This window comes from Muntiacus reevesi, chromosome 12, assembly GCF_963930625.1.
Source record: "Muntiacus reevesi chromosome 12, mMunRee1.1, whole genome shotgun sequence".
NCBI lineage: Eukaryota > Metazoa > Chordata > Mammalia > Artiodactyla > Cervidae > Muntiacus > Muntiacus reevesi.
Genome location: NC_089260.1, coordinates 69893726 through 69907082, shown reverse-complemented (window position 1 = coordinate 69907082; position 13357 = coordinate 69893726). Strand labels below are relative to the sequence as shown.

Here is a 13357-nt window from a genome sequence, read left to right as displayed (position 1 = left end):
CTGAGTCTCCTTCCTCTAAGCTGCTGATAGACTCCACCTTACCAATTTGTTGTTTAGTTGCTCAGTCGTGTCTGACTCTCTGCGACCCCACAGACTGAAGCCCACCAAGCCCCTCCGTCCATGGGATTCTCCAGGCAAAACTGCTGATGTGAGTTGCCATTTCCTTTTCCAGGGGATCTTCCCGACCCAGGGATTGAACCTGCGTCTCCTGCATTGGCAGGCAGATTCTTTACCACTGGGCCACCAGCGAAGCCCCCTTACCAATGAACCGCAATATTTGAGCTAACCAAGTACCAAGTGATGCTTTGTCAAGGTTGCTTCTGAACAGATCTTTGGATAAAAGTATATTCATTTGGATTTGGCTCCTGGATCCGGTTGACTCAGAGTGTTTATGACGGTTTCCCGCAGATTTCCAGCAGTCTCTAAAACCGTGGGTGTGAGTCACTTCTGAAGGGCGTCCTTCTGAAGGCGCATCGCACTGTAAAGGCTGATGTTCTCTGGGTCCTGGTGGCTTACTGCTCATAGTGCCAGGAGCAGAGACTGACAGCCTTGCTCAAGGGCAGCTGGAGGGCGTCCCAGCCCAGGCACTCGCCTGCACACCCTGACCTCAGATTCACACGGGGGCTCCTGCCTGTGCTGGGCTTCAGCTTCTCTGATGAGCCAGGCCTCCCCAGGCTCTTTCATTGAATCTTTTGGGACTTGCACCCTCATGCCTGCCTGACAGATGAGGAAACTGAGGCATTCCCATGGCCAGGAGCTGTGAAGGGGCCACATTGACCCCAACTCTGCCCTAGATCGACTCTGTCAACCAGGACACGTACTGCAGGACTAACCCCCGGAATGGCCAACCTACGTTTTATGGATGAGGTTCCAGTTCACCTTTGCAATTTTTTATCAGAAAAGATCTGGCCAGGTAGCTAATCCAAACAGTGCTCCTGTGGGTTTGTGTTTAAACCCTGGACGGGGACCTGATGTAAGGACTGGAGCATCGACGTGCCTTAACAGCAGTCCACTTTTATATGTTCATTTTGTTGGTCCTCAGGGCTCATGGAATGGGGTCCCTTCTGGGCAGTTCTTGGGGGTTGAGTTGAAGGAAGCTGATCTTCTTCACTGTGAGTGTCCCAAAGTAACCAGTGTTATTTTTCAAGGAATATTTGGTGCTTCAGCATTTTAGCTAAATGGGGGCAGACTCGTTTCCTTTCCCAAAGTGGTCAAGAACTTTGTGCGTGTGTGTGCATGAATCAAAATACACACAGTTAGCCCAGAGGTCCTCAGTGAGAAACAGCCTCACGGCTGCCGTCTCAGGAGACGGCTTAGCCTCCAGCACAGAGGCATGAGAGCCTTATCTCATCCTGGCTGATGTCACCTTAAATGGGCAGTTTGTTCTGGCCTGGGTGCTGTTTTAGGGCAGGTCGATGGGTGCCCAGCCAGGCATGTGATGTTCTGCCAGCAGTTCTTGAGACCCTGCTCTGTCCTCACTTGGAGGGGCTTTGGAGCCCTCAGAGCGTGGAGCTGGGTGGGCTGCTGGCCTGGGGTGCTGGGGCTGCAGGAAGGAAGTGGTTTGATCTGGCGCTGCAGAGAAGGTTCTGGCATCAGCCTAGGCAGTGTGTTTGCAAATTTGATGAGTGGGGAAAGTGGAAGTATTTTGAGTTCTGGTTTATTTTCTTTGGCTAGAATTCTAGAACCCGGGACTATCAGAGCTGGCAGATGCCTAATGATCCGGCCCTACCCCTTCTGCTGAAGGTGGGGAGGCTTTGTGGAAAGCCCCTGAGGGGGTTATTGGTATGTCTGCCCATTGTCTCAGGGCTTTCTTGCTAAGGTGGGAAGTGACCCTTCCTTTGCAGGTAAGAGACCAGTTCGGAGATGTTAAGAAAGTGGTCGGAGGGGACTACTGAGATAGTCCTAAAGGTCCATCTATTTGGGCGCTGTAAGAGCTGATGTCTCGAGCACTAGCTATATGTCACACACTGTGCCGACCTCTTTTCCTGCATCATCTCACTTAACCCTCAAAACAAATTGTTGGCATCCTTGAAGGGGCAAGGTCAGAGAGGGTGTAAGGGATTTGCCCAGGGCCACACAATGATGAGCTAGACGGCAAAGCTAGACTCAGTCCCTGGAGCTGGGGAGGGCGGGAGATCTCAGCTCACTGCTGGCGGCTCCACCCGCCCCGGGGCTGGGTCACTTCCTTTGGCCCCTCTTGGTGGATTTGCTCTTTGTAATTCCTTCCACCTGGATCTTTAGTTATTTGGATGGTTTGATTTGATCTGGTTTCCATGGGAATCTGTGTTTGTGTGCTCACCAGGGATCTCCGGGCAATGAGCTGATGTTACCCACAGAGCCTGTGGGTGGAGGGGATGGAAGGAGCTGGGCAGGAGGGGTGGTGGGCTGGAGGGTCTCCTGCGGCTCCCAGTCTGGTGGAGCTGGGCCTGCAGAGGGGGAATGTCTGATTCCTGCCTGTAGGGGCATTGATTTCCACCCCCACCCCACCCCCAACTCTTGGAAGCAGATCAACTCACAGGGAAAATGGAAATGGTGACCTTTCACCAGTGTCTTTCTTTGCACACAATTGCTTCTTGTTTTCCTGCCCCCTGACTGAAGGTGGGCAGAACTCAGAGGCTTGGAAATCCTCAACCCACCGTTTCCCATCCCTGCCCGCCCCCAGCCTCACTTCCGAGGAAGCCGCTGAGACTGAGCGTGACAGATGGCAGTGGCACGCATCTGGGTCAGTGCCAAGTGAGGCTTAACCTCTCTGCCCTCCTCCCGGGTTTGCTGGGAACGCTGTCCTGGTGGAGGGGTCGGGAGCACCTCGCCCTCCAGCAGTCCCGTGGTGGGGCTCCCATCAGCTCGCCAGGTCTCTCCAGCCCAGGCCATCAGACTGACCTCGTGTACACCCCCACCTCCTGGTCCTGAGAAATAGATAGCTGTCCTGGACAAAGCGGGAGCGGGTCAGCTCTGCCTCTGCCAGCCCCGTGTCTTCAGCCTATCTCCTGACCTCCTAGCAGCTCAGTCTTCTAATCTGTAACAACGGGGGCAGAAAGAGGTGTTATGACTGTCACACTGTCACTGATTCAGACTCGGCATGCACGCCTCCTTTCTTTTTTAAAAAAATGTATTAGAGTCTTTTTTTTTAGTGACTACATAAGCTTTTTTTTTTTTTTATGTTTCTAACTTCTGCATATTGGGGAGAGTAGGAGAGCAACAGGAAATCAATTTTTAAAAATCTGCTGTGATACTGTTACTAAACACAGGTTCAGTACCCTGTGTTCGGCTGCTTGCCATTCAAAAGCCAATCCTGGAGAGACAAGGGAGGGTTAGAAAAAAGGTTGCTTTATTCAGGAGACCAGCAATCTGGAGAGAAGGCAGACTCATGTCCAAGACCCACCTCCAAGGATTCTGTTTAATTATAAAAGTTTTTGAAAGGCGGTGTATTAGAATCTTTTTTTTGTTTTTGTTTTATGTATGATTTGGTTGGCTGGCATCACCGACTGCATGGACATGAGTTTGAGTAAGCTCCAGGAGTTGGTGATGGACAGGGAAGCCTGGCATGCTGCAGTCCATGGGATGTTGCAGAGTCGGACATGACTGAGCAACTGAACTAAACTGGTCATTTGTTTTTGGTTGCACGAGGTCTTCGTTGCTACATGCGGGCTTTCTCTAATTGAGGCAAGCAGGGGCTACTCTTCCTTGTAGGCGTCTGTAGTTTTGACTCATGGGCTTCTCTGCCCCGTAGCATGTAGGATCCTCCAGGACTAGGTCAAACGCTCGTCCCATGCTTTGGCAGGCAGATTCTTATCCACTGGACCCTCAGGGAAGTCCCTCGGGCCTCCTTGCCTCCCTCCGCTCCATGGATGGCCCTCCTTCCCCTCTTCCTCTTTCTGTAATCCAAGAGAGGCTGTCCTCCTTGGAGGCTCCCCCTGAATTCCCAGGCCGGCACCCTTTCATCCACTGCAGATCATTTCCTGATGCAACTTCTTGACTGTTTCTCGATGTGATGACAACATTGAAGAAAGTTGAGAAATGGAGGGAGCATGACCTCTGTGAGATCTCCTTCTCTTTTAGATGTCCCAGTGGGCCAGAGATCAGGACTTAGAGGCCCAGGGGTCTGTTGGGAATCTTCAGTCAGTGCCTGGCACCTTTGGGTGCTAGGCTTCAGCCCCTGGGACTGGCTTTGTCCTCTGTGAAACAGCTGTCCTTGGAGCACAGGGTTCAGACCTGACTTTTTAGAACTTTCCCAGGAGCGGATGGTGTCCTGTGCAAATACGATTGCGTTCCTTCCACAACGCACCACTCCCCGTCAGTCAGTCTTCATAACTCACGTGCTCCTTTCCCAGTGGGCAGGGCGAGATCAGTGGCTCAGCCAGGCCCACCCTTCCCCACTGTGCGCCCAGGCAGGGGACTGGGAAGATGGGTGGAGGGTACCTTATTTCACAAACAGATGATGGTGGGGCCAGCCCTTGGCAATTTATCCTAAACCTCTGTTCTCATGATCTGGCTTGCTTGCCTCAACAAGTCGTGACTTAATGCTGCGTCTTATGAGCCCCCAACCAGCTTTCTTTGCCTGTTGTCCCAAGGGCGCCCTCCATCCGCAGGCCATGCCTTGACGGAGGCTTGCTAGGCTGAGGGGAGGGGCAGCCCAGCGCGCCAGCTGACTTAGAGCCTGGGTAAGTATGTCATCCTCTTAGAGTCCAGAGCGCTCAGCGTCTCCCCAGGGCCTGCTGAGCAGGCGGATTATGGAGGGAGGTGGTGGCAGCAGATCTCAGAGCTCTCCTAGATCATCCAGCCAGTTGATTTAAACCCTGGGAGCTGCTCTTTGTAGCTCGACAGTAATTGTCTCTGGGGAGGCAACTGGAACAGCTGGCCCGCAGGGAGACATTGCAATTTCCAGTTCCTACCACGGTTTTAGTCTTAGGAGCATCTCCATAAGCAGATGGGTTTGTTATTGACTTCAGTTTATGGCTAAGGGAAGAAATTCTCAGAGAAGTCTGGTAACTTGGCCAGGGTCACAGGGTGAGTGTAGCTTTGGAATTAATAGCATCGAACACAGTGCCCTAAAGAGGGTAATGTTTGATATTTTTGCTGACCCAGACGGACTAGTACAGCAGACTATAAATGTCACCCAGTCTAAGACTTCTTCCAGCTTCCTGCTCTGTCATCCTCAGCGTGGAGCTTCTGTGCGCATGCTCAGAAGATGGCTGCTGAATCCCCAAGCATCACATCCGTGTTCCAAGTAGTAAGCAGGTAGATACGTGAAGGGAAAAACTCAAAAGGCCAAGTCTGATTCTTTAAAAAAAATTTCCCCTCAAAGCTCCAGAAACTTCTGCTGACATCTCGTTAGCCAGAACTGAATCTTCTGACCACCCTTGTCTACAGTTCAGTTCAGTCGCTCAGTCATGCCTGACTCTTTGGGACCTCATGGACTGCAGCACGTCAGGCTTCCCTGTCCTGCACTATCTCCTGGAGTTTGCTCAAACTCATGTCCATTGAGTCGGTGATGCCATCCAACCATCTCATCCTCTGTCGCCCTCTTCTCCTCCTGCCTTCCCCAGCCTCACTCTTTCCCAGCATCAGGGTCTTTTCCAATGTGTCACCTCTTTGCACCAGGTGGTCAAAGTATTGGAGCTTCAGATTCAGCATCAGTCCTTCCAATGAATACTCAGGGTTGATTTCATTTAGAATTGACTGGTTTGACCTCCTTTACATAAATCTCTTAAGTGCCTCCTCCAGGCCAGACCCTGTCCAGGACAGAGTCACCCTTTCCCCCCGGATATCCACAGTCCATTTGGGGAGATGGCTAAGAAGCAGGTGTGTGCCCCTGGAGAAGATTCGACAAGAGGACATTAACTCCTCTGCCCTGTGTCTGGGACAGCCCCCTCCCACCTGGCGCTGTTTCCCTGTCCAAGGTTATCTCCTCTGCTGAGGAACCCAGGGTGGTCGGCTCCCTCCCGTCTTACTGATGAATCTCCGGGGTTTCAGAGGGCTTGGGAAAAGGCCGAGCTTGGGTTTGAACCCTGATGCCCCAAGCCAGTGGGGACACTGCCCGGCCTGGCCTATTTTTAGAGGGCGCCGTGTGGGTCAGCTGAAGCGACAATGGAGAATGCGGCCCCCACAATGAACCATTGTTCCCACGGTGGCTTTAGAGCCAGGGCTGGGCCTGGCAGATGACCTGTGGCCCCCACTGGGGGCTGGACCATACTGCATCCTCTGTGGATTTTTCCAGCGCTTGTAGTGCAGGCACTTAGAGGAAGAGAGGGCTGGGGAAATGGGGGACTCATTTTGGGGGGGCATAAAGCTGGGACCCCTGTGCTGAGGGAGGGCCTGGGCACTAGGAGGGAGCCTGATACGCCAAGTGCCATCCCCTGTGAAGCACTCACTCCTCCCCAGGAGGCTCTGTTATTCCTCCCGTTTCACAGAAGCAGGGTACAGCCCGAAGATGCTTCAGGCATCTTCAAAGTGGAAGCCTGTGAGTCCTTGCATCATTCAGCCAGGGATGGAGAAGGGAGAGGGTTTTTGTTAAAAGCACAGATAATGAGCTTTTCCACTCTCAAGATGGAACCTGTGAATTGGGGTGTATTTCTTTATTTTTGCATCAGGGTCTTCAGATTGGCAACCGCTGACCGCAAGGGATGGGAGGGGTGGATTTCCGTGGTTCCCCCCCATCCATCTATGCTTCTACGAGTGACTTCTCTGACCAGAGGTACCTGTCACTTAGAGCCCAGGACCAAATGAGAAGCTTCTGCGAACCACAGGGGCACGCGCTGGGTGTCTGCAGGCAGTAATTCTAGCCACGCGGTGCCTTCGACTCCCCCGTGACAGGCCTCTCTGTCTGCTCTCTCCCCAGGAGCAGGACCTCGAGACCTTGCATGGCTCCTTGCATGTCACGCTGTGTGGGACCCCCAAGGGGAGCCGGCCCGTCATCCTTACCTACCACGACATTGGGATGAACCGTAAGTCCTGAGCAGTTCTGGGTGAGCCAGTTCCCACCAGGGCTGGGGGACACAGTCAGCTAGGAAGGGCAGTGGGGGGGAGGGGACTCCGGCTCTTGCTCTTTTGCTGGGACTTCCTGGAGCTGTTCTGGGAAGAACTCTTGCTACGGGTGATGCTAGTGACAAAGAACCCACCTGCCGATGCAGGAGACCTATTGAGATGCAGGTTCCTTCCATGGGTTGGGAAGATTCCCTGGAGCAGGAAATAGCAACCCACTCCGGTATTCTTGCCTGGAGAATCCCATGAACAGAGGAGCCTGATGGACTATATATAGTCCATGGGGTCACAAAGAGTTGGACATGACTGAAGCAACTTAGCATGCAGGGGACTTCCTGGAGATGTTCTGGGAGGAACTCTTGCTACAGACTGGACAGGCCTGGAGCGCGCTGCCTGAGGGGCATGGAGAGGCTGGGGACTCAGGAGCCCTCCGCCATCAGTCCGTGTGACTGCTTTTAATGAAAGCATGCAGTGGATTTTAGTATTTTCACAGCATTGTGCAACTACCAACACAATCTGTTTCAGAGCATTTTTGAAAAGTGAAGTGAAAGTGTTAGTTGTTCAGTCATGTCTGACTCTTTGCAACCTCATGGACTGTAGCCTCTGTCCATGGAATTCTCCAGGCAAAAATACTGAAGTGGGTAGCCATTCTCTTCTCCAGGGGATCTTCTTGACTCAGGGATTGAAACCAGGTCTCCGGCATTGCAAGCAAGTTTTTTACTGTCTGAGCCCCCAGGGAAGCCTGTCCTTTTATCTATCACCCTGGTGGCTCAGAGGGTAAAGCGTCTGCCAACAATGCGGGAGACCTGGGTTCAATCCCTGGGTCAGAAAGATCCCCTGGAGGAGGAAATGGCAACCACTCCAGTATTCTTGCCTGGAAAATTCCATGGACTGAGGAGCCTGGTGGGCTATAGTCCATGGGGTTGCAGAGTCGGATACGACTGAGCGACTTTATTCTCACTGACTCTCCCAATCTCTCATACCCTCCAGCCCCTGGCCACCACTAGTCTACCTTCTGTCTCTAAGATCTGCCTATTTTGACATTTTTTTATCAGTGGAATCACACAAGATGTGGTCTTCCTGACTGGCTTTTTTTGTAATTTGTCCACATTGTACCATGTATTAGTACTCTGTTCTCTGAATGAGACCCCGAGGTGTAGACCCATCACAGATTACTTATCTATTCTCAGCTGTTGGACATTTGCCCTACTCCCACCTTTTGTCTATTCTGCATGCTGCTGCTGTGAATGTTTAGACTGAATTCTTAGGATTACCAGGAACTGTCACCAAAGTTGGGCTTTTTACTGATGGAGGGGGCCCAGAATAAGATCAACTTAATATTACAGTTACAGAAAGCAGAAATGGTACTGTGACGGTTAGGAAGGAACTTATAGGCCTTCCTAGTCTAGTGTGTATTGCAAGCTGGGTGTTTGCTCAATTCTTGATCAGCAGACTGCCCGAGTGACATTTTTTCCCCTATTGCTTCTTAATACCTTGAGGCCAGGAATGATGTCAGTCACTGAAAACTGTTTTTCTCCTTCACTCTCATTCCTCTTTTATCAATCTCTTCTTTTCCGACATGTAATAACCATATTCCCCATAACCATAACCATCTGTACCAGATCCCATGCTAGGTCCTTTTTTTAAAATTGTATTTCTTGGCTCCGCTGGGTCTTCATTGCTCTGTGCAGGCTTTCTCTAGTTGCAGAGAGCAGGGCTACTCTTCACCGTGGTGCGTGGGCTTCTTGCCTTTTATCAGCAGAGGACAGTGGGAAAGAAAAGGTGACCATTCTTGAAAGTTCCTTCCAACTGCCGTGTAGCCGTGAAACAGACAGAATGGACGCAGACTTCGTTCTCTCCTGACTTCTTCCTCTGCCCTCTCACCTGCCTCTTCTCCAGACAAAACCTGCTACAACCCTCTCTTCAACTCCGAGGACATGCAGGAGATCACCCAGCACTTTGCTGTCTGCCACGTGGACGCCCCCGGCCAGCAGGACGGCGCTGCATCCTTCCCCACGGGGTAAGACCAGGGAGCCTTGGGCAGGAAAACCGTGCAGGGCGGAAACAGGCGGTGGGGGGAGGCCTTAGGTTGGTTTTTAACTTTTTTTTCTTTATTATGATAAAATGTATATAACTTACATTTTACCATGTTTACCATTTTTCAGTGTATTGACATTAAGTGCATTCACATTGTGGTACAGCCGTCACCACCCTCATCTCCAGGACTCTTTTATGAGCCTAAACTGAAGCCCCACAAGCATCATGCACTAACTCCCTTCCCCCGCCCCTCTGGACACCCTGTCCCCCGGTCTCACAGCAGCCCATTTAGGCTGACTTGTCAGTAGGTGTTTGTGGCCTAGACAGGACTGAAGTGGGAGAGGTTCTTGACAAGATGAAATGGTTAGGAGAACGATCTAGAAAGTTGGGCAGAAAAAGAGAAATCATCATTGGAAGTAATATTGATGAAGTACGTCCTGTGACCAGGCTTAATCATCTTTATTTGCAAATGTTATTTGCATTTAATCCTTATATAACCGGTGCTGGTAGCGCCATTCTCTAGATGGAGAAACTGAGGCATGAAGAGGTTGGCTGCCTTGCTCAAGGCTGTGCGGCTAGTTTAACCGGAGGAGGGGGGTGACCGGGTTTGCGCCCAGTCTGCTGAATCTAAGGCTCATCCCCTCTTTGGAACATCAGGCTGCCTTGTCCCCGGGTGTGAACTTCCTGTGTCTCTGCGGTGTGTGGCTGGCGTGGCCTCTCAGTTTCTGGCTGTGAGACTGAGGCCAGGCTTAGTGAATGCGCTGGACAGTCAGGGTCACACAGGGGAGGCAGAATCCTGCCATGGTGTGATTTAAGTCTCCTAGAAGAGGCCTTCTTGGTCTCCACAAGGAGATCTCCTTTTTTGGTTAGTATTCTGAATTATCCTTTTCTTTCTTTTTTTTTTTTAACTGAAAAAAAAATTGTTGGAGTATAATTGATTTGCAGGGCTTCTCAGGTGGCACAGTGTTAATGAATCCTCCTGCCAATGCAAGAGATGCTAAAGATGTGAGTTTGATCCCTGGTTCAATGAGATCCCCGGAGAAGGAAGTGGCAACCCTCTCTGGTATTCTTGCCTGGGAAATCCCATGGATATAGGAGCCTGGCAGGCTACAGTCCATGGGATCTCAAAGAGTTGGAAAAGATTGAGCAACTAAGCATAGTTGATTTTCGGTATTGTGTTGGGGCTTCCCTGGTGACTTAGGTGGTAAAGATTCTGCCTATATTGCAGGAGACCCGGGTTCGATTCTTGGATTGGAAGGAGGCCCTGGGGAAGGAAATGGCTACCCACTCTAGTATTCTTGCCTGGAGAATCCCATGGCCAGAGGAACCTGGTGGGCTACAGTCCATGCAGCCCCAGAGAGTCAGACACAACTGAGTGACTTAGTTTTAGGTGTACAACACAGTGATTCAGTTATACATTTACGAATATTCATCGTATTTCAAATTATTCTATTTTATTTTAAATTATGTATTTTGTTCTGGGGTATAGCAGATTATAGGGCTTCCCTGGTGGCTCAGTTGGTAAAGAATCTGCCTGCAATGCAGGAGACCTGTGTTCAATCCCTGGGTTGGGAAGATCCCCTGGAGGAGGGCATGGCAACCCACTTCAGTATCCTTGCCTGGAGAATCCCCATGGACAGAGCAGCCTGGTGGGCTACAGTCCATGGGGTCACAAAGAGTCGGACACGACCGAGCAACTAAGCACAGCACATAGCTGATTAACAGTGTCGTGATAGATTCAGGTGGACGGTGAAGAGGCTTAGCCATACATATACATGTATTCACTGATTTATCCTAATCATTATTGTTTCCCAGAGAGGAAGGGAAGGGACTCCCGGAGGTATAACATACACGTTATAAACTTCTTAATAGAGCAGCAGATGAAGACAAAGGTCCGTCAGCATATCCATCTTTGCTTGGCCAAATTGTTTGAAAGGCTTAGGGTAACCCAGTGGCTCTTAGCTTCCAATGGAGAGATTTTAAAAATATTCTGAAACCTAGACTCCACTCCCAGGAATTTTTATTCAGTTGACCTAGAGGTTAAGGTGCCAGGTCTTTGTTCCCCAAAGTTACCATGCGATTCCAGTCTTTGACTTGGTGGTAGGCGGGGTGGGTCTGACTCCTTTCTGCCTTCTGTGGTTGGGGGTCTCCTCGGCCCTCCAGTGTACACGCCCTTCATCCCAAGGCTGAGCTGGCAAAGCAGCGATGGGGGCCCCTGGCTGGCCCTCCCGCCTCTAGAGTCAGCTTCCTACAGGTGGGGGCCTCATGATAAGTGTGGGCACAGCACTCTGGGGAGGCAGAGCCAGCCTAGAAATGAGAGATAATCGGAAGGAGAACCTGGGTTCAGAGTGACTTGGTGGGCAGGGTTGCTGCTGGTTGAGAGGAAGGAGCCAGGCCAGGAAGTCGTTCCGTGTGGGACCAGGGGTTGGACCACTCATGTCCCCGTTGGAAAGGCGAGCGCAGTGGGAACAAGAGAGTCCTTCCAGGCCCTGCTAAGCAGCTGGTGATGGGAGCCTCTGTTGTTCCCTGCATCTGGCAAAGGGGATTCCCTTGCCCTAAAGTCAGACCCAGGCTCTCCTGTCCTCCACTATCTCCTGGAGTTTGCTCAAACTCATGTCCATTGAGTCGGTGATGCCATTCAACCGTCTCATCCTCTATCGCCCCCTTCTCCTCCTGCCTTCAATTTTTCCTATCATCAGGGTCTTTTCCAATGAGTCGGCTCTTTGCATCAGGTGGCCAAAGTATTGGAGCAGGCTCTCTAATCTCCCCAGTGTGAGCCCTCACACCATTACCCTCCACCGTACCTGCTGTCGTGGGCCAGTTTTGAACAGAGGGGAGCTCCTGCAGCCCTCTGTTAACAAAATTTGTGGTCCCAGAGGACGTGTGAATCGAGGCATCTCTGTGCCTTAAACTCCCCCAGGTCTCCTTTCTTGAAACTGAATTAGCCCACTGTGTCCACCCCATCAGGGTCGTTTGCGTTCTCCACCTTGTGTCCCAGGCATCTCTTGGGGAGAGAAGATAAGAGAGAGGTTTCCCTAAGATCAGGAACACTTCCTGGCAAGGCTGCCAGGGGACCTCCTTTGAAATCCTAAGAGATCCAAGTCCCCGTTCGTCTATGAAACCAAGTCACTTTTCTCTTAGCTTCAGTGATATTTATAATCTTCATACGAGGGAAATCATAGCAACCTTAGAGGTTTGTTGTGAAGATTAAATGAGCCTATGTGTTGTGCTCAGTCATTCAGTCGTGTCTGACTCTTTGCGACCCCATAGACTGTAGCCCATCAGGCTCCTCTGTTCATGGAATTTTCCAGGCAAGAATACTGGAGCGGGTTGCCTTTTTCCTACTCCAGGGGGTCTTCCTGACTCAGGGATCAAACCTACATCTCTTACGTCTCCTGCATTGGCAGGCGGAATTCTTCAGCACCGCGCCACCTGGGAAGCCCAGATGAGTTTACAATGCTCATCTAATGCTCGGTGTGGGACCTGGGACATAGGAAGCAGTTTTTAAAGGGCCACTTTACAAAGTAGAGGGTTTGGGGGGATTAGGATGGAGAGCATCCTTGCTCAGAGGAACAGGCTGTGTACACTGTAGGGATGCCTGGAATAGGGGCCACGGAGGGACTAGATTGAGGAGTCTGGATGCACGAGGCAGGTTGTCACACCGTCCCTGCCCTTCAAGCGTGTTCCAGTTTGCATTGTTTATTTCTGCCGGGGTCCGAGCTCTCGCTAACTGCCTCTGTGTGCCTTCTCCCAAGGTACATGTATCCCTCCATGGACCAGTTGGCTGAAATGCTCCCTGGAGTCCTGCAGCAGTTTGGGTAAGAGCTTGCAGAGAAAGGTCACCTCTAGCTTCTGTCTCTCCTGGGGCCTTGATCTGGCCCCACCACTGAAATCTAGGTGAATGTTTAAAGTTAGGGAAGAAACCAGCTCGTCACACTCTGCAGACAGCGTCTTTCTCACAATCTGTTTACTCCGATGTGCTTCTTGCAAGTTGGGCTCTTCCCCCTGAGTGAGTCTACCCCATGATGGCAGCCACTCGACTCACCCTTTCCTCACCTCTCTTCCCTTATTGCTTTTTCTTTCCCTTGGAATGTTCTGGAACGGGTTGCCTGAGCCCTCCACGTCTCCCTCCAGGCCCTTGTTTCTTCAGTGCTCATTTCCTTCTCCCTTGAGCCTTTCATGTGATGATAACGCCTCAGAGTTCTTGCCCAGTTCACTTGCCTTCCAAATTTTAGAATCCAAAATACAGCTGAAGGGCGGGAAGAGGCAGTCCAGGGACTGGGCCTTCCCGTAAATGACCATCGGGCTGTCCGAGCCTGGCCGTGGTCAGGAGCGGAGT

General features: G+C 51.3%; 1 protein-coding gene across 2 annotated transcripts in view; it reads left to right on the top strand.

Annotated features, from left to right (window-relative positions):
- Positions 1-13357, top strand: part of NDRG1 (N-myc downstream regulated 1) — a 56277-nt gene that overhangs the window by 22831 nt on the left and 20089 nt on the right. For both annotated transcript variants that reach the window (XM_065903574.1, XM_065903573.1), the window contains exons 4-6: positions 6839-6944; positions 8881-9001; positions 12774-12836. In XM_065903574.1, the coding sequence (XP_065759646.1) occupies positions 6839-6944; positions 8881-9001; positions 12774-12836 (290 nt within the window). The remainder of the gene's footprint in view (positions 1-6838; positions 6945-8880; positions 9002-12773; positions 12837-13357) is intronic.